This window comes from Cololabis saira, chromosome 21 (genome assembly GCF_033807715.1).
Source record: "Cololabis saira isolate AMF1-May2022 chromosome 21, fColSai1.1, whole genome shotgun sequence".
Lineage (NCBI taxonomy): Eukaryota > Metazoa > Chordata > Actinopteri > Beloniformes > Belonidae > Cololabis > Cololabis saira.
The window spans coordinates 31,750,707-31,778,681 of NC_084607.1; the positions used below are offsets into that span (position 1 = coordinate 31,750,707).

General features: G+C 43.3%; 1 protein-coding gene across 13 annotated transcripts in view; it reads left to right on the forward strand.

The window, feature by feature from the left end:
* Window positions 1-27,975, forward strand: part of nfixb (nuclear factor I/Xb) — a 145,109-nt gene that overhangs the window by 102,098 nt on the left and 15,036 nt on the right. For 5 of the 13 annotated variants that reach the window (XM_061712098.1, XM_061712099.1, XM_061712107.1 and 2 more), the window contains 7 exons: window positions 4,885-4,950; window positions 7,145-7,219; window positions 10,059-10,179; window positions 10,449-10,484; window positions 11,086-11,216; window positions 16,089-16,163; window positions 21,970-22,098. In XM_061712098.1, the coding sequence (XP_061568082.1) occupies window positions 4,885-4,950; window positions 7,145-7,219; window positions 10,059-10,179; window positions 10,449-10,484; window positions 11,086-11,216; window positions 16,089-16,163; window positions 21,970-22,098 (633 nt within the window). The remainder of the gene's footprint in view (window positions 1-4,884; window positions 4,951-7,144; window positions 7,220-10,058; window positions 10,180-10,448; window positions 10,485-11,085; window positions 11,217-16,088; window positions 16,164-21,969; window positions 22,099-27,975) is intronic. The other 8 variants (XM_061712100.1, XM_061712101.1, XM_061712110.1 and 5 more) reach the window with 5 other exon arrangements.

The following is a 27,975-nucleotide window of genomic DNA, read 5'->3' on the forward strand; positions in this document are numbered from 1 at the left end:
AGAACAGTGGCGGATCTGTCTGTGCAGTTCTCAGGCAGGTGGGGAAAGAGGGCCCCTATCATTTACCTGTGAAGTGGAGCAGGTCTGTGGAGCCGTCCTGAAACGACCCCGTGCAGAGGGCGGAGACAGGGCAGCGGTCTGGGATCACCAGCGCTAGCGCCAGTCCTTTTTTCATATAGTCTTTATGAAAGGGATAAAAATCATGCACTTCCTATTTTGCAACTACACGCTATGTGTTTATTAACGCTTGCCAGGCTGTAATCACAGATAACTCTGCCGAGCGGAAGAAGCTTCTCTTTTCTTTGTAACTAATATCCACTATGCCATGTGGCTTTCGTAAAATCAGTTCAAAAGAAGAAAGAACGAAACGGAAACCGACTCCGTATCTCCGTTTCTGGAGCTCCGGGCTCTCTGGAGGACGCTTGATTTGCAGCAATGCGCTAGCTAGTTTCTGTTTACTGGACCGTGTGTGATTGTCTCATTTTGTTATCGTCAGAAAATCCACGAAGACTCCAGCTTTTATAAACCGAGCAACTCTTTAAACAGACCAAACTCCTCTGTCATTCATCTGTCATCTGTCGCCCACGCACACGCACATCCATCAGACACAGACGTAATCACATGCATATGTCGTGCATACTTTAGCCACCTCAGGACAGCTGTTGCATGTATTTTATTCGACTGTCCTTGTTGGAAATACTGTCTGTGTTTGTTTGCGTTGGTGTGGCTGGGTGTCGGGTTGATATGAGGTTCCCATCAGGTGTCACACCCAAAGGTGCCAAAAAGGCTGCAGCTCGTTCTCCCAGAATGATGAAACTGGAAATCAGAATTCTTTATTTATGGACGCTCGTTGTTTCGGTGGCCAGCGTCCTTCCAAACGCCATCAAGTTTAACGCGAAAAGCTGTTCCAGTTTATCTTCAGGACGAGAACCGTGATTTTTATGGTCCACCGGCAGTCTGCAGAATCCCCTCCTCTTTGTGCACATTAAATTACACGAGGCCTGTTTGCTCATCTGTGCTTGTGATGCGCAAACAAACACTCTGGACCACTTGGTAAATCAGCAAAACGTGTATGGCGTGCTCGTCCGTAATTCCCGTGCAGTAAAAGAGTCCATTAACACAGGCGGCGGCTGCCAGCGTGCTAAGTGAGCATGTGTGTGTGATTTTACATTCAAGTGTCTCCCAATGATTGGAACGAGTGTGACTGCGTGTTGGTTTGTATACGTGCGGTTGTGCGCTGTAGTTGTGTTGTGCGTGGGATGATTTAAGGATGTTTAGGTGTGAGTTATTAGTGTGTCTCCGTCACCTGCGGTGTGGTGAACGCACCGCCAGCGCTAGCTCCTGCATAAAGGCATGAGCAGCGACTGCACGGCAGCCTGACCAGGCAGCAGAACCAGCGGCGTGCCTGTGCGCGTGCATGCACGTGCGTGCACGCGCACGTCTGTGCGAGTGATTAGAGATTGAACGGTGTATTTGATGGCAGCGTGTGTGTTTGTGTGTCTGTGTCGTATTATCTCTGGTGGGGCATGTGCACGGGGCCTTGGGGCAACTGTGCACAGGAGATAAGGATGATTCATCTGTGTTTGAAAATTGTGTCAGTGTGTGTGTGTGTGTGTGTGTGTGTGTGTGTGTGTGTGTGTGTGTGTGTGTGTGTGTGTGTGTGTGTGTGTGTGTGTGTGTGTGTGTGTGTGTGTGCATGAGAAAGGGGAGAAAGAGAGAGTGTTTGTGCTCTGGAGTCAAGTGTGTTCATGTTTGGTGTGTGCACGTGCAAGCACTTGAACCTAAATGCTAATAAATGTAGTTACATATGCCCCAGCCTGTGTCATACATTTGTTATCAGTGTGGGCGTGCACAATGGGTTTTGTGAGGATCGGAGGCCTGCTGGCGCTGATTTCACACCGCAGGTGGTCTATATGGCACATAGAATTGTATAATAACACACAGCTCCTCCATTGTTCAGCCCTGCAGAGGAGCATCTTTGTTCATTTCAAGTGTCATGCTCCTTCCTGTGTTTACGCCTGTTTCTGTGTGTGTGTGTGTGTGTGTGTTGTTTTGATTTTCTGAAGAGAATATGAAGAATAATTCCAACCCAGTTTGAGAGCATCCGTCTCCCTGACCGGAGTTGGCCTCGCCGACCCGGTGGCATCAACGGTAGAAATCCAGCCACATATTCAGAAATGTGAAACATCAGTCGTCATCGGATTAGCGTTGCCAAGGCGGGCGCCGGGCCTCCTCTGAGAGGTTCAAAACAAATCCAAAACACGAGGCATTTTACCATCGTTAGCTTTGATTTTCCTTTTTCCGTGGTCCCTCCCAGCAACACTCACGATGGAAACCAGCATCACACCAGCACGAGTGTTGGGCCGTCCCGTCGCTCGCAGCTGATGTTACAACGACGGCACCCGCAATTTCGTATTTACGCGCGACGAAGTGAGCGTGATTCAATGGAAACATCGCTGCACTGCAGTGAAGCGGCGCGTCTTTGAAGCGCTAGCCCTGAGCCTTAACAGCAAAGCGAGCGCCATGAGACTAGAACTGACACCGCCTGGTGTTTCACTCCTCCAGCGACGGGTGTTCGTCTCTGCAAAGTTCTCAGAGCTGGATTCAAACATGTGGTCGATATAAAAGCGGTGGATTTAATATCGTAAAATGGAAAAGGACTGATACAGTAATAAAGTGGGCCCTGCGATGGCGCACCGCCGCGGCTGCCTGTCTGCTCGGTGCCAAGAGATACTTAAACAAAACAACACGTTGAGCTCGTGCCAGCGAGCTATATTATTATCTTCATTCCGACTAATTGCCAGGCCAAACAGCAACGCATGTGCACTCGCAGGCTTTAACAACCACTCATCATCGGGAATTTAAGTATATTGTGCCATCCCTGTTGTCATGACGATGAGGCCCTGAGTTTTGGCTTGGGAGCTGCCACAAAGTGTAAGTGAAGGCATGTGGTTTAGGAGGTTTGAACAGTTTCTGCTTGTAATGAAATTGACTTTTCCTCCCTGTGAGCGCCGCTGCGACGAGAACGGCCCCGGGGCTTCTCTCACTCTCGTCTCATCCCACGAGATAACCTTTACTCACATAAACGACTCCTTTATTGTTGTTCTTTCCACCTTTCTTTATGAGTCTGTCAGACATTTAAGATCAACAGTGGAAAAACCGGACTTGTGTACTTTGTGGCGAGCAGGCGACGAGGCGCTCGCAGTCGCAGGGGCTGCAGACGAGCATCCCGGCGGTTCTACCCTCTCTGTTAGCTTTGCACATCCTCTGTAGGTCTTTTTATCTTTAAGACCATTGGGGCTGCGTGTGAGAGAGAGTGAGCTTCGCGAGGATGTGTGTCTGTTGCATGTGTGTGTGTGTGTGTGTGTTTGAGTGTGTGTGTGTGTGTGTGTGTGTGTGGGTGTGCCGTCAGCTAGCAGGAATGCACGGGTACCGCCAAAGCTAAGATGGCTGCCAAGCACTAAGATGGCTGCCAGGATTCCACAGAGCGACAGCGAAAGAGAGAAAGAGAATGAAAGACACAATGAGTGTGAGAGAAATTGAAGAACAAAGGCCTGAAGATGGACTCTCACTCCGGTTGAATGAGAGACAAGTGTTGCGAGGGGGAAAATGTAAAAAAAACAACCCTTTCTTGCACTTCTCGCCGTCCTTTATCTGGCCCACAACGACGAGGTGATTGTGTGTCCCCGCTCTCCTTTTGCTGGGTCTTGGCAAACGGGCCAACGGGGTGAGCGGGGCAGCAGTGTGCTGGCACATGACACACAACTGCCACCCAAGATTAGGACTCTGATTTGAGCTTAGACAACGCCGGGATCGGGGCGGCCGGCCCTGCCCACAAAGGGGCCGTGTTATGGCTCAGGAGACTTGGCTCGAGGCGCCTTTAAAACTTAAGCACTGCAGAGTAATTGGACTAAACGGTATATACGATACAACCGTAAAACTCAGCAAGGCTGCATTACGCATCTGAGGAAGAATGGCAGCCAACGGGCCGAATAAAACCCCTCTGCAGTGTGCGGCTCCCCGTCTGCTTACCTGGCCCTTAGATAAGCTAGGAAGGAGATGCAAACTAAAGAATGGAAAGAAAGAGATAGAAAAAGTTCATTTAGACATAGAGCATCGATTTGAACCCCACCAAAGAAAGATGAAGAAAAGTTATTTTGATGAATTAAGCAAACACACTAATCTGAGCAATACTCGTAATATAAGAAGGAATGTATTAAAGGTATGCATCAGATCACACGCCAACAATATTACCTAGGAACCGTTTTCACCTTTCCTCACCGGCCGTGAGCAGCAGTCCTCCGAGAAAAGGCTCTGAAAGTCGGGGATGCCTTCATGGAAGTAAAAGCACCCTAACTGTTCAATTCAAACCAAACCCCGAACCCCCCAAATGTATATTTTTACAAGTTAACCCTCAACGTCCATGTGTGTATTGAAAAATATTAGGTTTCAAGCACCTTCTCCAGCTCACACCAGCCCCTGAGCTAATGGGGTGTATATGTGTGCATGAGCATGTGTGTGCATGTGTTTACGGTATATTTAATGGGTGGGAGTCTTTCAAGAGATTTACACGATGTGAGAAAAGAGTGGAAGAACAGCCCTGCAAAGATCTGGTTTCCCTTCGTGACAGAGTCCAGAAATAAAGACGCAGGATTTACTTCTTCTTCTTAAATGTGGCCTGAAATTACACGGCTTCCAGCTGAGATCCAGCCTACGTGGAAGTATGTACCTCTCCTTATTCCAAGGCCCACGTCTGCCTGGAGAGAAGGTGCCATTTCCCACGTAGACCCCCGACGCCACCCCGCCCCCCCCCCTTCCCGTGGGCAGTTTCCACACGTCTGTCCACCTGACTAACTCTTCATCTTCTTGTCTCTTTTTTTTCAGAACAATCAGGACAATCAGACAACTCCAACCAGCAAGGAGAGACAGATGTCAAGCCCCCGCCAAACGGTGAGTTTATGAGTGAGCTTCTTCAAAGCCGGTATGTCCTCACACACCACCGCATTCATAAAAATGATCAGATTATTCCTGGATGCAATCTCATGCACGGACACTGAGGGGAGCACACACTTATGCACATTTCCCCTGACTTACTTTACTCCCAACGTGTAGGTGCTCTTGGTGCAGATTTAGGGTAAAGTTTATTGTGGTAAGGGGAGTTGATGGCACTGTAGCATGAGGGCCGTGCTTGGATTTTGGCGGGCCGCTCATAAATCATGCTGACGTTATTGGAAGATGGGAAACACATGGCCGCTAACTGAGGCGAGCGCTGACCTCATGTGATGTCCCCGCTGTGGTTAAGCCTGGGCAAGTATGGAGAGAGAGGGAGCGAGGGATGGAGGACGGGAGGGGGAACTGGGGGAGGGGGGAAACTAAAAGGAGAGGTGACGGTGATGAGAACAGGGAGGAGAGGAGTGATGGACAGCTGGAGAGGAAGGTTGAAATGGAGAGAAGGAGGGGTTAGCTTTAAAATTGACTTCTTCCTGGAGTCTTGGTGCTTTATACACACATGGGGGGGACCTGGATGTTATAGGGGTTAAACATTTTGCCTTTAATTAGCCAGGAAATCCCAAAGATGGAACTTTTTTGCCAGGCAGACGAACCCTTTAAACTTATGAAATAACACAAGAAAGATTGAAGTGTTAATTATATATAAGAATGAAAAACACTTCTAATGTTGGAACAAACAATTTCTAATAATTATTTTCCTTATCATCATGAATAAATAAGGTCAATTTACATATTTTTTATTTATTTCTTTTATTTTTTATAATTTTCTGGTTTGTATGAAACTTTCTTTTTCCTTTTTTGGTTGAGAGTGACTACAAAGGTCTCGGAAATTCATGCATCAAAGCTGAGACATCTGGCTTTACAGAGCGACGCTTAGATAACAGCAATAAATCAAGTTAAAGTGAAACCTATAAAGCATTTAAGTAAAATATACATTATTCACCACCGTGCACTCAAACTGTACTTGGGGGGGCTAAAGTAACTAAAGTTACTTGTTTTGTGTGAGAGTGAGTGCATGCTGGGACAACGAAGGGGCTTGTTTTGATAAAAAAAAAATTGACAGTTTTGCGGCGGAAAACGCTTTCGATTTCCACTCCCACGTCAAGAAACGTGAATTTTGATTTAAAATCAATGAGCAGATTACAATTATTTTCGATATTCTCAAACAGAAAAACCAAAGAAGGAACAATCCGCGGACTCGTGCGTTTTTATTCACCCACTGGGGCTGCATGACATGGAATCCATCTTAGGATGCATTAAGAACCGTGCTAATGATCAGTGGCTTACTTTCAGATTGTAACAACCTGGACACAGTTGTAACAAAGTACGAGTAGATAACCAGCTTTCTTTGCCGTCTACGATGCAGCGCTCGCCCTGAGCCGCGTTACCAGTCATCTGAGACCGTTTGCAGGCTAATTTCTGCCCCGCCTAGCCGATGTTTTTCTGCGAGGATTCAACCCCCAAGCACAGACAACAAGGCTGTTAACTGTACCGCTGGTTCACGATTGTAGTTCCTGCTCCGTAAAACTGGTGAACTGGTGAACTGTGACTCCCAAAAACAGGAAAGCAAAGTCCCACTTTGATCCTGTGTCAAATGGTTTTATATGATACAGAGAACATATGTTTATGCATCTAAGGAAATGACTTATTTCTCAGCATATGAAAAATGTATTTAAAAACTGATGTGGTCCAACCTAACTGTAATTACCACCTGTCCCTCTGGTGGATCAACCTGTCACTTGTGTCTTGTACTTCAGGTTTCCATGAGGTATACAGTAATATCTGTCACATGTTTATTTGTTGAGGCTAATGTTATTCTCATGCTACCATTGTCCAACTGGTATTTCTGAGATTATCTCTGATCCCTGATCAAACAGTCGAACAAATCACTCCAAAAAACCACCTCCATAAGCAAATGGCTGTTGTTCCTTATAGAAACCATATGTCTGCAGTGAATGATGCGACCAGAGTACATACATGTGTTTTTCAGCTCCCCCCAGCCTCTGTTGTGTGTAACAAGTGTTTCTTCTCATATGCTCGTGACATTTTCTGCATGCTTGACTCGTACATCTACCATGTAGTCTGCACTCACTTTTTTTTCCCCTTTTTTTCTGATTCTCTATCTTTTCCCCAGGCCACTTGAGTTTCCAAGACTGCTTTGTGACTTCTGGGGTGTGGAATGTGGCCGAGCTGGTCCGCGTGTCACAGAGTAAGTCCCGCCTGGAAGCCGACGCCGATCGCCGTTTCTCTCCTGGCACATTTGTCGTTTCTTTGTTTTAACTCTCAAGAAGGCAACGGCCTGCAGTTCCAGCGTGCGCCAGATACCACCGACTGAATCCGATTCTCCTAACCTTCAATATGTTCATTCATAAACCGCTTGGAATTTCACCAGGATTATGTGTTTCAATCATGTGCATTTATCAGAATTCATTAGACTAAATTTATTCATTATTAATTTTTAGGGCTGAAACGATTCCTCGAATAATTTGAGTAATTCGATTACAAAAAATGATCGAGGAATTTCCTCTGCCTCGAGGAATCGTTTAATTTTGCCAGGTTTCTATTAATTATGACGACTGTCGATGCGGCTAACGCATTTAATCTGTACAAACACAGAGCTGTAGAGTGATGAGGGTGAAAAATAAAAACGTAATAAAGCTAACTCAGTAGTTTTCAATTTTAGCTTTGTAGTCATTGATGGATAAAACATCAAGCAGCACTGGTGCCTAATGTGCTCCAATACAGCAGGTCTCATCATTTTATTTTGAACCCTGCCAATACTCAAAATCTTATCAAGACTTTAACTTAAAACTTAACAAGAACTTAAAATGTGCTTGACACAAATGAAAGTTCAATTGAAACACGTGAGAAAAACCCCTAACCTTTTAAGTTATGTGTGTTATCAGGTGTAATGGCATTTTTAGGTTAGAAATAAGAACATTTCTTGGTAAGATCCTTAGTTTTTGAGTGAATCAGTGAATTTGGTCGACTGGTGTAAGTTCAGGGTTTTTAAATGCACAGCCATGAACCTACTGTATTATATAATTTAGTCTTAGTGATGTCAATTAACATCATTAACAACATTTTATGTATATTTATTATTGCTCTTTAACTAAACAAAAATGTGTTTTATCCGATTACTTGATTAATCCATGGAATTTTCAGTTGATTACTAAAATATTTGATAGCTGCAGCCCTATTAATTTTATCCAATTAAAAAAAATCAAGGTTTTGGCCCTGACATCATTTAAAAACAGAAATAAGTAGTGGATTTATCTCCTTGAAAACTACTATATTGCAAAAGAAATTTGATAAACCAACAAAGTGGTCACGCACCGAAGGTCGTGTGTCCTTTCTCTGGGCAGTTAGCCGTTGGGAAGGGATGCTCAGTCTGCATCCAGGACCGTCTATGTGAGGCGTTAGCATCAACTCAAAGATGTGGAGAACCTGCAATAACCTATCAAAGGCGATCACAACAAACTCAGTGAAGACAAATACATGTACACAAATCAAACCACCCTGCGGTTAGCCATGAAAGCGGTTCCTGCGATGGACCCAGTCAAGCGTGTCGCCTTACCACACTCTTTGAATTAAAGACATGATCTAATGGTTTTTGGCTTGGTGAGCCAGGGAAGGGTTGTGGTTGAAATAGCAAATTCAGCCTTTGCCGTGCGAAGTCGAGTTGGTGCAGTTCAAAGGGAGCTGGCTTCTCCCTTGATCTCCCAGTGGAATTAGCATTCGACGCTAGCTCGCTATGTTGTTTGGTGGCTCGTAAAGCCAGCTGGCAGCCCACGCACTTGGCTGCGGGCGCTGAAACTTTTACACCGTAGTAGTTTGTTATAAGCAGCTACCGAGGAGTATCGAGGAGGCGCTTCTTCAAAGCTGCATTAGGAAACGCTCCCGTATGTCTGACCTGCACGGACGGCGCTATGAAGGGGCAGAGGTCACGGGCTCGTAGATGATGCTGCAGAGGGAAGACACTCGCTCTCCCCAGAGGATTCCTGTACGAACACAAAGAGCCTGAGGGTTCTGAGAGTTTGACTGCTCAGGGAAGTAACCACAGCTATGTGCTGCTGCAGGAAGTGGCTTGAGAAGTGCTGCGAGTTTCAATGCTTCTTAAATCCAGCTAGTAACTTTTAGTTGTGAGTCTCACACTAACAATGGAAACCTTGTGGTGTTACCAGGGCAACCATTGGTTGATTGGTGGGATCATTTTTTGACGCTCTCAGGAGAAGTGAAAGGTTTGACATCACTCGTCCTCTGAGGACCGTAGAGACGATAATAACGAGAATATTCCTGGACAGTTCAAGACTTACTTTAAATTAAATTCACAGGTTCATTCTTATTCAACTCGACAATCCTCAGATCTTCATCCTCCTAAATTTCTCACTTGCAGACGTCAATTTTCGGTGAGATTTAGGGACTAAATTGTGGAAGGATTTTTCCCACTTGGCAAAGAGCTCTTCTTCTTTGAAATGTTACAAAAGACGTTTGAAGGAACTTTACTGCTGTTTTGTAACTGTTTTCCCAATGTAATGTTGTACATGTATCCATGTTCTTTTTTTTTTGCTTTTTTTTTTGTGTGTGTTTCACTCATAGTGACATGTACCGTCTTATTTGCTCAGGAGTCAATATAAGTAATATAAGTTGGAAAAACAATATCCCATGCACACTCACACACGCTATTCTTTATTATTTATATATTGCATTATTAGTTTGCCGTCACTTTTGTGTAGTTATACTTTTTGTTTTTGTATGTTAATCTTGTGTTCTTTATAACACATGAAATTTGAATAACTTCGGTGGAAGCTTCAAATAAGCCCATTGGGTTTTTTGCCTCTTCCTGCACCTATAGTATTTATATTTGATATTTCCTGTATATTTTTAAAACTGTGCAAAACAATAAACTACGCTAAACTAAACGATAAGCCTCGCCATTGCAAAGACGATAATAACCATAAATGAAGATAAAGTCACAACGACACACAGGCTGTGCAGTGGTTGCTTCTTTTGTGATGTGTGATGCATCTCTACGTCTCGTTGCTCAGCTCCGGTTGCCACGGCGACAGGCCCAAACTTCTCTCTGGCAGACCTGGACAGCCCCGGCTACTACAACATCAACCAGGTGACCCTGGGACGGCGCTCCATCACCTCCACCCCCTCGACCAGGTACAAAAAAACCCCACACAAACTCCTAGTCTGTATTCTCTACTAATATCACTTATTTCTTAACTCTTTGATGTAATCTCAATGCTTATCTTGCTCTTATTTCTGATTGTGGCCTCTCTTTTCCCCCTTCTCTTCCTCAACACTAATCCCTCTAATTTCCTCTCATTTTCCCACCGATGTGTCTGTCGCCCTCTCCGTGTTTTTCTCTCTTGTGGCTGTTTTCCCCTGCGCTCCCTCCGTCCTCCTCTCCTGCTCGTCTTACACTGCAGAACCGAAATGGAGCTTTATGCAAGTCTCCCACGGAGGTAGTTACACTCATTTCAGAATATCTCGCTCCATGCTAATGCAACACAGACCCCTGCATCACGCTGGAAAAGCCACACACATATGCTGTAACACAGATATGCTGTATGTTCACAACCTCCTCTACTTTATTAGTCGCAGATGTACGAGTCTATAAGAATCTGCAAACCCCTCACAAGTGTGCGCCGCAGCATCCCCCAACATGCGGGTTTGTAGCGTGAGGCCGCTCTGGGCCTGTAAAGACACAGCACGATGTTAAAATCTTAAAATAACGCTTGCCTCGCTGTGTCCTATTGTGTTGCAACATGATGTGAAAATAAAAACATGTAAACTAACCTCAACATTTTGAATTTTAATAAGTCTTGATTTTTTTCAGACGTAAGTCTGAGTCTAAAAGAAATAAGTGCTCACTTCTGACCTCAAGTGTCCCCACAAATGATATATGTTTCACAAATGACGTGTAAATACCAACTAGGATTCACAAACGCAGGCCTCCGGCTTTAAGAGCATTTTGAAATAAAAAAAACAACACATCCTTTAACCCTTTCCTCTCCCCTCCTTCAGTAATGTGAGAGCGCTCCCCTCTTCTCTGTCCTCTCTCAGCTCCAACAAGCGCAAGTCCATTGACGACAGTGAGATGGAGAGCCCGGTGGATGAGGTGTTCTACTCGGGCCGCTCCCCTGCGGCCGGCAGCAGCTCTCAGTCCAGCGGCTGGCCGAACGATGTGGACGCAGGTACTCCCGCTGCAACACCTCTCCGGGAGCTGGGCCGATGCTGGTTACATCAAATCAGGCTCAAAAACATAACCAACTGCTAGTTATCTTAAATAGTATTATTTTATTATTTTAGCTTTATAATGGCACCACCATTGCGTATCTGTGTGAAGGGAACGCTAGGCCTGAGTGGTTAGCTTAGCTGAACACAACAGCAGCCTGCACTGCAAAAACTCAAAATCTTAACAAAAATATTTGTCTTATTTCTAGTTATAATGTCTCATTTTTAGTCAATAAATGTCATTACACTTAAAACAAGAGTCATCACCAGAAAAATGAACTTGTTATTTGACAATTTTCACCTGTTTCAAGTACATTTTCACTTGAAATAAGTAGAAAAATCTGCCAGTGGGACAAGATTTATCTTCTCATTACAAGCAAAGAAATCTTGTTCTACTGGCAGATTTTTCTACTTATTTTAAGTGAAAATCTACTTGAAACAGGTGAAAATTGTTGTTTTTTTTCCAGTGATGAGTCTTGTTTTAAGTGTAATGAGATTTCTTTTGACTAAAAATTAGACATTTTAACTAGAAATAAGACAAATATTCTTGTTAAAATTTTGAGTTTTTGCAGTGTGAGCATGTGGGAGTGGCCCCACTTTGCCCATCAATCCAAAACTCACCTGCTGAGCCGTAACTAAATGATTTACAGATAATTCTGGACTTGCTAGGTGTCACTTCCTGACACACTGGAGCCTCCAGGTGATTTCCGTTTTCATAAATATTGATGATGTTACCTCAAAGCCAGGCTGCTACACTGCTCTCGGTGTTTTACTGTTGTGCTAAACTAAACTAATCATCAGTTGTGTTCTTGCATAAATGACTCAACAAAAAGGATTTATTTACCAAAAAGATCAAAATCGTCTAGTTATATCTTAATAAAGATATTTTCTTGCCATTATTTTATACAAACTGTCTTGAAGTTAACCACAGGCCTCGGCTCAGCTCCTTGCACCATTCCCTCTCTTCTGTGCTGTGTTCATCCATCTTTTCATCACCCCAGTCTGAACTCTCACTATGGTCATTTTGCATTCACAACGTCTGCTCTCCGTACAACTCACACCCACACAAACCCACAACTAGACCGTCTCAAGGTGTCCTCTTTCACATCAAACTATTTTACTCTTGACACCCAAAAATGCTTCTAATCCTCCCTTAAAGCAGATAGTTTAGGCATTATTAGCATTTTATCTTTGTTTAAATCTTTCTGTCACAACGTTTCCTACGTCCGAGGAGCATGTGATGGAGGAAGTCTCAAAGATGACAAGACTCCAGCGAGACTCGCAGCAGATAGAAAAGATGGATCCTCAATCCTTGCTGGAAGCTTTATTAGGGATCATTTTCCAGGAAAATGCTGTTGCCAGTTCATAGGAACATTTGTTGTGATGGTAGGGAGCTACACATTTCACAAACTGAAACCAAATACTTCCACCAAATACAACTAAAGCGGCGTCCGTACGCGCGAGGCGACAGGGTGAAGGTTTTCTCTAGCTCTTTAATCAACATCATGCTACTTAGCGTTCTTTGGTTTAAGTATCGACAAAAATCAAAATATTCTTTCGCCCTGGTAGTTTTTTGTGATGTGCTAACTTCAATTTAGCTTCACATTTGAGTTATTTATGTGTGAACGTCACGTGCGAGAGGAAGTCACATACGCAAAGTTATATTTTACTTATAGCGTTCACAGTAAATACAAAGCTAAACCCTTTTTACAGTTAGCTTAGTATAAATAAAGTTTAGTGCTATGATATGATCATTGTCTAGATAAAGTAAATAAGATGCAACATGGTGATTAAGGAGTTTAATATATATTTAATATATATTAGCAGGCAAATTAGCATTTTTCCACCTCTACAGTTAAATTAGCTGCTTTTTCGAGCCTTTCTGCGATGCTTCGTTTAGAGTCCTGGCTTGTGTTCAATATCTCATGAGCTTTAGAGAGTAACTGAGCCAGATTGACTATTTTGATCAGTTTTCAATCTTTGCTTTTAGTTTTAAAATACTTCCTGTTGCCATCTCTGCGTAACTATAGAGCATATCAACTTCAGTTTGCTAAATTTGGTTGTGTACCTGATTTTCTCGGGAAGGCCTTTCAGAAGGAAGAATGTGACAGGCTTGTGTGGAGGGTCATTTATATATTTTCATGTTGATGAATTCAAGTGTACATGTGTAGGTGAAGGAATGGAAAAAAATGAACTGGACTTAATTCAAATCAAATTATTTAAATAGAACTGAATTAAAAAAATAACAATCATTCCTCCATCCCAAATTGAGTTCTTTTTTTTGGTGTTTTGAAATAAAGTTGATTTACTTAAAGAGAGTCAAATAATAAAAAATATATAATATAATATAAATCAATAGGTCTCTTTTCCATTATACAGTTTTCGACTCGACTCTATGTTTTGCAATGTTTCGCTGCACCGAAATTGAACTTTTTCAGTAAAGTTAATATTGCGGTCGCTGTTTTAAATGTGGCCGGTGTGATGGAGTTGCTCTCATTACTCATCAGAGACGTTAATCTCTGGCCAATCAGCGGCCTGCAGCTTGGTACGTCGGCTTTTCAGCCCGACTCAGCTGGATTAGAACCCCGGCCGAGTAGGTGTGAGAGAAGGAGGTGCTAGCCGGTACTATCGCCTAGTGGAACACCCTTAAACCAGAGTAGAGTCGAGTGGGACGGAGCTAAGTAGCTACAAGTGGAAATAACCTACATGACCTATATGATGTGGGAGGAATCAGATTCTGTTCTGGTTCTGAGTGCAGCGCAGTTTAAAAAGCCTTTGGCTGAAGGAGCTTCACTATTTGAACAATATGTGCAGCCGAGTGCACGTACTGTCAAGCTTCTGCAACATCCTCTTCATATTAGGCTCTAGATTAGCTAGATGAGTTCCTGCATAGACCAGCCCACTTCTTTACGCTCAGTGAGCTCAAGCTTCTTTCTCATTTCTATACTAGAAGAGATAGTATGAGCCATTAAAATGGTAATGATATCTGGAGTTGTTATATGTCCCTAAAGGTATAACTAGGTCATAACCTGATAGAAGGAAAAGGAACCAGGCTAGGTCCGGTTTAAAAATATACATCATTATCTTATAGTGGTTTTAACGCTTAAGAGGTTATACATTTTAGACTTTACTATAACGATGATGGACCACAGCATTTTATTTTTTTTTTTTCGAATATGAATCATATAAAAAAAGAAAAAAAATAAGACAATCGTCTTAACATGAGACATAACAAAGTACATATTCGAAAGGGAGTGAGAAGAAGTCAAACTTATAAACTCTCACCCCCTCTCCTTAAATATGACTAGCTAACACATGCGAACATAACATTATGCAAACATAATAAAAAAATAAATAAATAAATAAATAAAAATAAAAAAACAAAAACAATCAAAACAAGACAATAAACGACAATGGTAATGAACATGGTAGGAGAAAAACAGATGAGGATTATGGGAAACAATTGTAGTAAGCAAGAAATGAAATGAGCCAGTACAGAATTACACAGGTACAGTAAGTCCCATCACCACATGATGGGCTGGTATCAGTTCAAATTTATACAACATACATTTACCAATAAAGCTAAATTGAGAGGACAAAAGGGGTTTGAAGAGATTCAGAATTTGCAAATTAAAAAAAAAAACATTGAGATATTAAAAGTTTGCACGTTTGTGGATCTGAATCTCTTAACGTGTCACAAACCTTATTGACGTTAAAAATTAATCAGAGCATCGAAGAAAACCCTCCCTACATTTCCACAAACATACTCTGAGAACCAAACACAGGTTTTTTCTCTTCTCTTCTTTTTTTTCTACAGGTGCAGCCATGAACTCCCATCATTTACACACCCTAACTTAAAGATGGGTTTTATTGTTAGGGTCAGATAGGCAAATACAACAATTCACCATGATTATACGATGATTAAAAATAATTAAAAATAAAAAAAAGAAGAAATATTCACTTAATCACAGCAGCTCAGAATTCCTTGTGTGATAGCGCGACACACTTGTGGAGGTTTGATCAAACATCCTTACCATTTCATCAGAATCCCTTCATATGCGGCTTAAACAGTCAATTATTCAATATTAGCTGAAAAATCAAACCTGCAACCTGCTCTTTAAGGAGTCGTTTAAAATCAAGGAAAACATGCTTTTCAGTATATTCTTTCTCCTTGAAAGTTACGTGCATAAAAATGACATGAGCCTGTCGGCTCGTCTGAGCACAAAGACTGGAAACGGGGGAAACGTTGCCGAACAGCTCGCCGCTTCCCCCGTTTTCAGCCTTCGTGCCTCTCCAACCAAGAGAAGTTGTCATCGCCACAGGTCGGACCGTTTTCATCCCATTATCCAAGAGTCCTCCAAAGTCTCCCCATTCACATCCCTTCAGATCAGGTTTATTTCAGTATCCCGGTCCCGGAGCAGCCACTCATTTTCCTCCGAACCCGTAACAGCTCGCCCTTTGGCTTCCGACACTTTCAACTGTCATGATGGCTACCTCATCAAATGTCTTTGCAAAGTGACTCTGTGTATCTCTGGGGTGATTGTGTGAAGCTGCTGACTTTCCTGTACTCTCCCGTTAATAATGATGCTCCCACTTATGTGCTGTGATTTTAATCCTGTCAGCAGTAATGATATAACTGTTTTATAGCCACATGCTCTGGAACGTTGAAATCCCATATTGCACATTATTTAACCACCCTCTCCCTCTCTCTCTCTCTCTCTCTCCCTCTCTCTCTCTCTCTTTCTTTCCACCTCTTCCTGTGTCTCCACCTTTTTTCTCTCCTCCCCTCTTTGATTGTTAACTCTTCCCTTCTCCCCTGTTTGGCCTTTCAGTGCAGCACCATTTGGCCAGTGTGCAGGAGAGGAAGATTAAGCATGAGAGCGATGGAGTGCAGTTTCCTTACCATGGTTAGAACATTAAACATTATACTGTGTACATGTATACGTGTTCTACTTCTGCTCACACCACCTCTGTTGCGTCTCTGTTTGTACTTCCTGTGAGCTTTTCAGAACTCTTCTCTGCATTTTCCATCCGTCCTGTCTCTCCTCCTCTCCTCTTCCTCTGCTTTCCCGTCTCTCGTGTCTTGTTCTCCAGCTATGCTGCTGCTGGGCGGGGTTGTGTTTGTACCAGATGTCTGCTTTTGTCCATTGTGGGTTCAGCAAAGCCTCTCTCGGTTGCCCAGTAGCTCCATAACATCCACCACCTGTCTGCCGGAAAGATGTTGTGGAGGATCTGTGAAGGAAGTGTAACGGGATAAAGACCTCCAGCGCCCTGAGAACATAAGCGGCTTGATTTAAATAGACTTTAATTTGGTTGCTGGTCGCTCAGAGAGAGCGAGAGTGATGAAAGGCACACTGTAGTGGTGAGCAAGCGGAATTTTATACATATATATACATATATATATATATATATATATATATATATATATATATATATATATATATATATATATATATATATATATAAGAATATTGTCTTATTTCTAGTTAAAATGTCTAATTTTTAGTCAGAAAAATCTCATTACACTTAAAACAAGACTCATCACTGGAAAAAACAACAATTTTCACCAGTTTCAAGTAGATTTTCGCTTAAAATAAGTAGAAAAATCTGCCAGTGGAACAAAATTTTTTTGCTTGTAATGAGAAGATAAATCTTGTCCCACTGGCAGATTTTTCTACTTATTTCAAGTGAAAATTTACTTGAAACAGGTGAAAATTGTCAAATAAGTTATTTTTCTGGTGATGATATTTGTGTAATGAGATTTTTTTTACTAAAAATGAGACCTTTTAACTAGAAATAAGACAAATATTCCTGGTAAGATTTTGAGTTTTTGCCGTGTATACGTATGTACATATATGTACATATATACAGTATATATATGTATATATATATATATATATATATATATATATATATATATATATATATATATATATATATATATATATATATATATATATATATATATATGTGTGTGTATATATGTATATGTGTGTGACTCATGCTTGTACGAGAAGCAGCACATAAGAAACAATTTAAGTCCCAAACAAACACAACTGAGGGCATTCAGGTGTGTCATCGCTGCACAAGGCGCCTTCTGTTTGCAAGACATGCCTACTCATAAACACACATTTACAAATGCCACGCAGACACACGCGCGCACACATACAACAGAAAGCTAAATTTAAATCCTTTTTTTTCCCCCTTTTCTGATGTACATTCACGCACACATAAACACACCCCCCGATCTGGAGAGGAGCAGCGCTGCTCCAGATGGCGCCTCCATGTGTCTACAGTGAAGGGAGCTACTGGGTTACAGCAGACATCTGTTCTGGTGATGGCAGCAGTGGTGTTGAGGAGCGGGAGAGCCGAGCAGAGAGGACGCCGGGCTGTAGGAAAGGAGAAGGCAGGAAGCGAAAGGGAGGGGACGGGGACGGGGGCGGGGGGGGTTGGGGGTTTCGGTGTCTGCCTGCCCCCCAAGGTGATTCTTTACCTGAATGGAAAGCTCTGAGCTCTAGCAGGTGATCATGTAATTCATCAGTGAGTGTGCTGTCTCCCGTCCGCCACTGGTCTGTTCTCTTCTCCCGCCTGCTTGCTGGTTCTGCTCTGGGTCATTAATAGGAGAGGGGGGGTGGGTTTCTTTCTATTTGTGATATTAAAAGAGTTGATGCAAAAATCTGATGTGCTGTTTCCCCTGAAGCGCAGTGTTTTTCCATCTATGTGTTGCTGACGACGCTCTCGCTCAGTAAGTACGTGACGAGTCCCACACTCTGGTACGCGTTTGCTTTCATTCACCGCTCACCTGAAAGAGCCGTGTGTGAGCTTTTTTACTCCATGTTTTTTTTGCGTGTAGGTGTGTATGTGTTGCGCGCACGTGCTAGAGGACAAGTTTTTGTGACAGTCAGGGGGATCCGTGCGGTCGCCAGCTTGTTAGCGTGGCAAGACTGCAGGGTCACAGGAGCAACTGGCTGCCAGGCTGCTTGTGCAGCGTGCCAGCAGCGAGACACAGAAATCACGAAGAACAAACAACTGCGTATGTGTGTGTATAAGTATAGACTCTCACAAATGCATACACACACACACACACACACGCACACACGCACAGATATGTGGAGAGATCAGAGCAACGTCTGTTAGCCTTACCAGACGCAGCTTTCACTGGGCATCTGGGCCTCGTTTAAGGCTTCTCGCTGAGAAACCACACAGTACCAGTTATTCCACCAAGAAACTGACTAATTATGGAACAAGGACAGAATACAGTATGTTTGATTTAAAGCTGTTTGCCCATGATACATTGGTTATAATTGACGTTTGGGTGTGGTGGCACCATCACCACCCCTTTCTGGACCACAGAGGAGCTGAAACCAGCGCAGGCTTTCTGCTGGGATTGGGATTTTAATGGTCCGATCAAAAGGAGCCCAACGTCATTTTCACGTCATCCCTGTGTGAAGAAGGTTAAGAGAGTCACAAATAAAGAAGAGTGGAAATCAAATTAGAGCCACAAAACATATTGATGTGAAGGTCTTGAATTACAAGACTAATCCCAGTTCAATGATTTAAGGATTACTGGATTTAAGATGTAGTAAACAAAGTTTTACTGGCGTTGTTATAAAACGAAGAAGCTCCAAAAGGCTGTGCTGCTGCAGCTCCTGCACGTCCACCTTTAGTTAGAGAGTCTTAGACTTCCAGCAATCAGTTCTATCCCCGAGTTTTGGCTCTCGGAGGAACGCGACACTGCTACAACACGGCCGGGAGAAAATATTTCCACACGCCCCAAAGTGTCTGGTGTAGCTGCAATAGTACTACTGCATACGACGTAACTGTACTACACGGTATGGAAAACTCCAACAACTGCTCACTATGTGAAAAATGCCCAACGTGCCACTTCAGGGAAAGTCTTGGGTATGAAACTGACTCGTCTATCCTACATCTTATGATGCAATGAGCTTCTGCAGGAGACGTTGGACGCAGAGGTCATGTGATTGACTTCAGCTTATGGTGCACGCTAAATACCAACGACAACTGTCACATGCAGGACATATTTCCTTTCACCCGTAAACAGATGCCGGGTCTCGAGGAGCGTTTGTGTTTCAGTTCATCTCATCGTCTTTCCATGAAGTTCCCTAGCTTTCCGTAGATGTTTTTACGTCACATTGCTTCAGAGCGTTTCCCGGCTGCAGACTCTTTCAGCGTCTCAGGGAACATTTTCTCACATACAAATTTGTTTCCTGTGGCAGGGAAAAAAATAATCATCTATTGTGATCGTTTTATTTTATTTTATTCTTTTTCCTACAAGAAACACATTTGTAAGTTTGATGCTGACAGTCATAGGTTCAAGTGCTCAGCTCCTCATAAAAACCCACATGGACGACTGTGTTTATACATTCATGCATCAACAACACATTCACATGCACACGATTTGATGTGTTTTATATATTTCCACATATTCAGAAAATATGTTTTGAAGCTTGTTTTTTTGCTTATTAGAGCAATAAACCATGTGACCTTTTCTGTTTTTAATGCACAAGTATACAAGTATTTGGGTTTATCTTTTTTCTTTTTCTCTCGGTTGCACTTTAATATAGTAGTTGAGTGAATTTTCATCATAAAGTGCTTGTTGTGAGCTGGCTGCGATCAGATGTCTCAGATGGATAACATCTTATGTGTGTCTTTATGACCAGATTTAATCAGACTCTCCATTTCCACCATGTTTCCAGTAAATTAAACACATATCACCCTCCTTCCCGTGTCTCCCTCTCCCACCTACATGTGGAGCGACGTGCCTGCTCAAATATAAATGCTTATTTTTGTTGTTGTTTGATACTTGTCCGTGCACTTCGCGAGCACAGCTGCATCCACAGTGCCTTATGAGCTTTGAGGGTAAACAGTGATAAAACATTTCCCAGTGTAGCATTTACAAAAAAGCTCTTCAGAAATCTGTTGTTAGACTTTATATGCTTTGCTCATAAAATCTATTTCCACATCTCTTTGGGCCATGTTGAAATTACCCACGTCTTTATTTGACTGTGTTTGTTTTATATGTGTGAATATTGTGCCGTTTAGTAGTTTATGGCTCTCTTGCTTGCCAAGGTTGTTTATCTCTGTATTCTTTCAACCAAATCTGCACCAAACAAATCATGAGCTCAGAATGTTCCAGAGAAAAGTAATGAGGTCTGCGCGTCCATGCTGATGCACTTCTCTGTACTATTTTCATTCCTCGTTATTCTCTGTTTTTATGGATTTTTCTTTCTAGAGTTTTATTTCAGCGTATATTCAACACTGCGGTTCCCGACTGAGGTCACGTACAAAATTTGGTGCTGTTCCTTAAACCCAGGAAATCTAAATTGTGCCTTTGGATTACCATACATCAAAATAAATTCCCTCAGCACCCACCACGGAAGGCCTTGATCACAGAAGAGAGCCTCTTTTATCTGCGCCTCTCACACTTTTGGCCATGTTTCTGGTCCACTGGTGAGTCGGGCCCATACTTAGTGTGCTCGGTTTTTAACCGAACTGACGGATATTTCATGCAGCCCTTTAGCCTCGGCTGACATTTATAGACAGAGGGGGACACTTTAATGTGTTTGTCTATGTGTGGTGGCCATGCCGTCACTCTCCTGCTTAACGTCTCCCATCTTCCTCCAGCTTCACTGGCACTCTGCCTGGTGCTTACCACCCAGCCTGAACAGCTTGTGTGTGTGCATGTGGGTGCGTGTGTGTGTGCGTGTGTGTGTGTGTGTAATGTAGAGAAAAAGAAAAAAAAGAAACAAAGCTTGAATTAATGCACTTTATATGGAATCCTGCATGTCTTAAGACAGCAACGTAACATCCCTGCCAGTCGAGATGTGCATTGGGATGCTCCAAACGTACACCACGTTTGCCTTGGCGTGCTCCTCTGCAGCTATATGTCGCTGCACATGTCGCGCTACCGTTCCAGTGAAAACACAATCTGCCCCAGATATGAGCTCATATATTAATCCCGGAGAAACATCTTTACAAATGAGCTGAGTAGGTTGGTTGGCATCTTTTGTGGACGGTGTTTTCCCGTAGCGTTCTGCAGCTACGCTGGGCTGTGAGGATATTGCTCTTTATTAATGAGATTGGTTTTGGATCTCCAACAGGAAGTGTGTTTGAGTTTAGTGGTGTATCGTGTGCATCAAACCATGATGCGAGGCATTGCTGTGTTGTCATTCCATGCAGTGGTGACCATAGTTAGACTGCCATAGCATTTCCCAGCACTTATCTGTCCAGACACTGTGCCCCCAGCCTCCCGACTTACCCCAACCCATCCCTCCCCCCGCTCTCCCCGTCACCTCCCTCCACTCTGAACCCCCCTCCCTCCCCACGCTTGGAAACATGGTCTCTCACCACACCCTCCCCTCAACCCCCTCCTCAAACTGGCAAACACGGTACAGCCCGGCTGACTGTACGCAAGCATAGACTGCCGGACGGAGAAACTGTGAGAACCCATCTATATGTTAAGCCAAATCAGACGAATCAATGCGTGCATCGACTGATCGATCCATTGATTTCAATCACAACCATTTGATTCCTGTAATCAAATTTAAGAAGTCTGAACAAAAAGATGTTCTACTTTTTTGATTTTTTCTATTTATTTCAGTTTTTTCAGTAGAGTCGAAATAAGAAAACGCAGCCATGTTTGATTAAAACCTCGTCTCTGTTCTGCCATTTTGTTGATCCCCTTTTTGCCAGGACTCTCATCGCCTGGTTCTCATAAGAAGCTGGGGAAATTCGATTTCAGCGCCCTGTCCTCCCAGACGAGGTCCCCCCGCATGGCGTTCACCCACCACCCACTGCCAATGCTGGCGGGAGTGAGACCAGGTGAGACCAACCCAGCTCCCAACCCCGCTGACCGTCCCCAACCCCTTCCTCTTCCACTCCATCTCCCCCTACCAGCTCCACACTTTTTTCAGGGCCCCCACCCCTCCCCCATGTGGTTTAGAGGTGGGAGTGCTGTCTTTGGGAGATGAGAGTGGCTGGGGATTCATAGCTGGCAGGTTGCTCTGTGGGTCTGCACCTCCTCCTTTGCCTCCTCTTCTCACCGCGTAGTAGGGTGATGGTCTTGCTGGTGATGGGCCTCCTAGGAAGTCCGTGCACGGGTTTTTTTTTTGGGCCTGTCTGTTGGTGACGGAGCATTTTTACAGTTCAGATTTTGTCTTCTTAGAGCTTTAAGGTGGTTGTGATGCTGTCTATTCTGTCATTTCTCTCTTCTCTAACGATGCAACTCTCCCTTTAGGGAATATTACTGCTTGAACTGCAGAAACACGTGTAAATATGTGAATCTATATTTGCACAAACTTTGCGAACACTAAAATGCAATTGCATTCTTTTGTGTTACTCTCTTTCAGTAGCTTTCACTTGAGTAAATTTTGATATTTGGTACCAAAGAATAATTATTTTCCTTTGAAAATGGATGTATAACGTCTCCAAAGGCTTAAATAAAGCTTTCTGTACTGAATTATCAACCTCTTAATGATCAGATTTATGTCGGATCCACAAGTAGCTGCTTGAACACAAGACTGTGGTCCAGCACCACGATCGTTTGCAGGAGGCTTCACGATGCCCATTTCTGACAGAATCCACCCATTCATCACAAAGGTGGCCCGGTAACCCCCGCTAATATGATTAACGGTAATCCCTTTACAGTGTGCTGAGTCCGAAACACAGTTAAGTGTTGGGCATGTTGTGGCTGGATGTTGCAGTGGCGTTGATAACAACAAAGATCCCGCATTGCCGACACAAAGGAGCACCGCGGTCCGCTGGAGCGCCCGATCAGAGACGCAGCGAATGTGGAAAAAGAGATGACGTGAAGATGAAATGAGGAGCTGCCGGTTGCCCCGGTACCGAGGATGCAACCTCCCTGTACAGGATGCAGTCGTCTCCAGTGGTCATCATCACCAAAGTAGAGGGAAAGAGCGTTTCCTACGAGGCAAAAACCTCTGGAGAGAGCTGCAGAGAGAGCTGCTGGACCTGCAGGCCCGGCAGCACGGGAGTGGGCCCGCCTCCCTGTACTCTGAATCGGGACACCGGCAGAAGAACCGGACATATTTTGGTACTTGAAGTTCCTTGTGGATCAACTAAAGTCCAGCAAGTCCTGCAATTGACCCTTTGTCCGCCTTCTGATTGGTCCCTGACTGACCAATCAGAAAAATCATTCTCCGTTGCTCCATCCGAGTCAGAATATCCGGTTGGACAAAACAGCCGTCTCTCTCGTTCACATCAATGGAACAAGTCTAGTACTATCAGCCTTGTATCGACATTTAAATCACTGGATTATTTTTTTAAACTTTGTAGAAACTTTGTAAAAGGAACACTTGTAGTGTCTTGAGGATTCAGCATGTTTTAATCCCCGAACTGGCAGAAATCCGATCCGTACCTCCAAAACAACGTCGGCTCGGCAGCAGCTACAACCCATAGCTACAACCGCCAACGTGTTTATTTATTTATCTTACAATGGTTAAACGGTGTGCTTGGGGAACTTGTAAAAGTGACACCACTACCCAGAGAGAATCACAGGAATACATTTCATCCCAAAACCAACGGTAAATTATGAAAAATGTCTGTTTTGGATAAAGCTAATTGGACGTCCAGACAGTTCAACCCTTCCACCGTGCTATCAGCTAAATTAATCAAAATATTTCGTTTTCCCCGAAAACCTCAGTTGTTTAAACTCACTACACGGTACCCGAAGTGTTCCTTTCTATTTATATCTAGTTGCTGTTAATTTTCTTTGGTACATTAATTAGAAATAAAGTTATGTAAAACCCTGTTTTTACAATGAAAGTGGACGGGAGAGATGACGGTTTTGTCCGACCTAGCAACGGGGGCGACCTAAACTGCAAAAACTCAAGATATAGAGATATATATATAGATATACTCAAAAATATTTGTCTTATTTCTAGTTAAAATGTCAAATTTTTTGTCAAAAAAATCTCATTACATTTAAAACAAGACTCATCACTGGAAAAAACAACAATTTTCACCTGTTTCAAGTAGATTTTCACTTAAAATAAGTAGAAAAATCTGCCAGTGGAACAAAATTCTTTTGCTTGTAATGAGAAGATAAATCTATTGTTAGTCCCACTGGCAGATTTTTCTACTTATTTCATGTGAAAATGTACTTGAAACAGGTGAAAATTGTCAAATAACAAGTTATTTATGATGACTCTTGTTTTAAGTGTAATGAGATTTCTTGACTAAAAATGAGACATTTTAACTAGAAATAAGACAAATATTCCTGGTAAGATTTTGAGTTTTGGCAGTGTAGCAACGGGGCGACCTAGCAACGGGGGCGACCTAGCAACGGGGTGACCTAGCAACGGGGGCGACCTAGCAACGGGGTGACCTAGCAACGGGGCGACCTAGCAACGGGGCGACCTAGCAACGGAGGCGACCTAGCAACGGGGCGACCTAGCAACGGGGCGACCTAGCAACGGGGGCGACCTAGCAACGGGGCAAACTAGCAACGGGGGCGACCTAGCAACGGGGCAAACTAGCAACGGGGGCGACCTAGCAACGGGGCGACCTAGCAATGGGGTGGCCTAGCAACGGGGCGACCTAAACTGCAAAAACTAAAAATCTTAACAAGAATATTTGTCTAATTTCTCAAAAAAATCTCATTACATTTAAAACAAGACTCATCACTGGAAAAACAACAATTTTCACCTGTTTCAAGTAGATTTTCATTTAAAATAAGTAGAAAAATCTGCCAGTGGAACAAAAATGTTTTGCTTGTAATGAGAAGATAAATCTTGTCCCACTAGCAGATTTTTCAACTTATGTCAAGTGAAAATTTACTTGAAACAGGTGAAACTTGTCAAATAACAATTTATTTATCTGGTAATGACTCTTGTTTTAAGTGTAATGAGATTTTTTGACTAAAAATGAGACATTTTAACTAGAAATAAGACAAATATTCCTGTTAAGATTTTGAGTTTTTGCAGTGTAGCAACGGGGGTACACTAGCAACGGGGCGACCTAACAACGGGGCGGGGCTTCACTAAGGGTCAATGCCTGTAAGCATCTTCAATAAACAGTCAGGACAGAGGTGAAGGGAACAGCCCTTCACGTGGTGAAGAAGAGGCGAGAGGTTCAAACGTGTCCCGTTAAGTTCGCCACATCTTCTCAGTCCTTCTCCGCTGCAGACTGTTCAATAAACAGGTTTTGCACAACACAACCTTTCCGGAGCACATCTCTAATTAAAACTGATGACCTGAACTCTTGTTGTTTTAGTGTGAGCCTCCTTTATCAGCCTGCTGTGAATCCTACGCACCGATTCATGCTGAATCTCTCAGAAACTCTTTCATTACTTGAATCACTTGAGAAAAAAGGCAACTTTAAGAATGTGCTCTAAGAAAGCATCAGTATCAGCTGATGTAATCTGGGTCTTTAACCAGCCCGCCACCCGCCGGGCATACTGATCCAACCAGGATTCTTGTATATCACAGTGTTTTATCTCCTTTTTTTATTATTATTTCTTTCCGGAGCTGTATTAACTTGCTTCTCCCCACAGTGTGGGAACTCCAGACTGACTGTGCTTTGCTTGATATGGGGCAGAGCAAGAATACAGCAAGGCTCTTTAGTGAGAGGCAGCATAAACCGTTTGACCATTTGACTCTGCACGTTGTTGATTTCAGCCATAGCCGAAGGGGCTTCGAATCATCGCTCTCTTCATTTAATCACCCCTGTATAGAACTGAGAGTTTCTCTCATGCTCTCTTGTGAAGTGACCCAGTGAGAGAGCTCACTGCGGATAATTAACCATGTTCCTCAGTATAGTAACCATACTTCCTCAAAGGACTTTAACGCCACCGAGCAGATGTGAGCAGAGGAGCAGACCACCGTATCATTAAACCGTCCTCGGTGGCCGCTGACAGACCTCAAGCCCACCGAGATGCAACTTCAACAAAATCTGCCCTCCACATATGTTCGTATATATATCATGCACGCACACACGCACGCACTTGCACAATATCCCCTCCATGCTGCGGTCAGCAGTTGTTATTCCTACAGTCTTTCCTCACTGACTTTGGTATCATGTCTGCAGAGGCCGTTGTCGTTGTGAAAGTGGCTACCACATCAGTTGTTGCTCCGTGTTAAAAGATCCGCAGGGATTCTGGGTAGGAGAAACGGCACCGGGGATCATGCAGGAGCCAGCAGCGCGTTGCATTAGTCTTTCCACACTCAGCCATCCTACGAGCTCATGATCAACAAATTCACCGTCTTTTTTTTTTGGATACGGGCCATTTATTATAGCACGCTTCCTGGGTGCTTTTGCAACACTCGGGTGAGAAAGATCATCCTCGAACGCAGCCAGGAACCTCGTGTACAAGTAGAATTACTATAAGTGGGATTATTTAAGCAAGTTTGATTGAAACGTTGCTTACCTTGGGAGTAGGGGTGGGTATTGGGAAGGACCTCACAATACGATACGCATCACGATACTTGAGCCACGATACGATACAAATTGCGATATCCCGATTATGCGATATATCCCGATATATCGCGATATATCGCGGTATTCTACATAGTTCACCGAAAAATTTTAAAATGCATTACACATCTTAAAATCCAAGTTGTATATATGTACATCAGATGATAGTGATAATGCATTGGACAGACTGAGTCAAAACAATGTAATTCAAACTTTCCATTTTAATTAAGCAACATATTTGCATGAAAAAACACACTGAAACACAATGAAAAGTGCAGTGTGTGCATTATTCTTAGATACAAAATACTCAAAATAAAGTGCAGTGTCTCACCCACACTGAAATTGAAATCACAAAAATACAGTACAGCTACTTGCCCCTGACTTCAAATGACAAAAATAAAATGCAGTGTCTCACCCACACTGAAATCACAAAATAAAGTGTAGGGGTGGGCAAAAATATTGATACGGCAATATATCGCGATACATACATTGAATATAGATATCGTATCGGGAGACTATGTATCGCGATATATTGCCGTATCAATATTTTTGCCCACCCCTACTTGGGAGGAGGCAGCCAGGCGGGGGAGCGCGGTGCTGCTGGGCTCCCTGACTGGCGGGGAGTGGACGCTGCAGGGTTGGCAGCTCCATCAAGTACACGCTCACAATGTATGGGATTCAAGCCATACATTCAAGCCCAAAGAGCATTGGTGGGCCAACATGAGCGGGGGCTCAGTATGGGTGTATGGGATGGGGTTGGCATTAGACTGGCGGAGCTAAGAGAGAACAGACTACTAACGGGCGTAAGTCTCACTTGTGACTGGTGTGGGTGAGCTCAACCCCCTGATCCCCTTTACCAGTCTACACTCTTTAGATTCTGTCTGTTTGGTGATACTTTCCCTTTTATTCTGCTCTTATAGAGCAAACAAAAGACAAAATGCAAATATTAATAAAGATTATCAGCAGCAGAATAGGTTTTGCATCTGCATACGTGTTACACACACACACACACGCACACACACACACACACACACACACACACACACACACACACACACACACACACACACACACACACACACACACACACACACACACACACACACACACACACACACACACACACACACACACATTTCCAGATGTTCAAATTCAGTGTTCATACAAAATACCATAATTGGAAAGAAAAAACAGCTCAACCATGCAAATGCCAAAGTTCATTAACACCAAATAAACACACTCAGAACAGCACACAGCCGTGAAGGC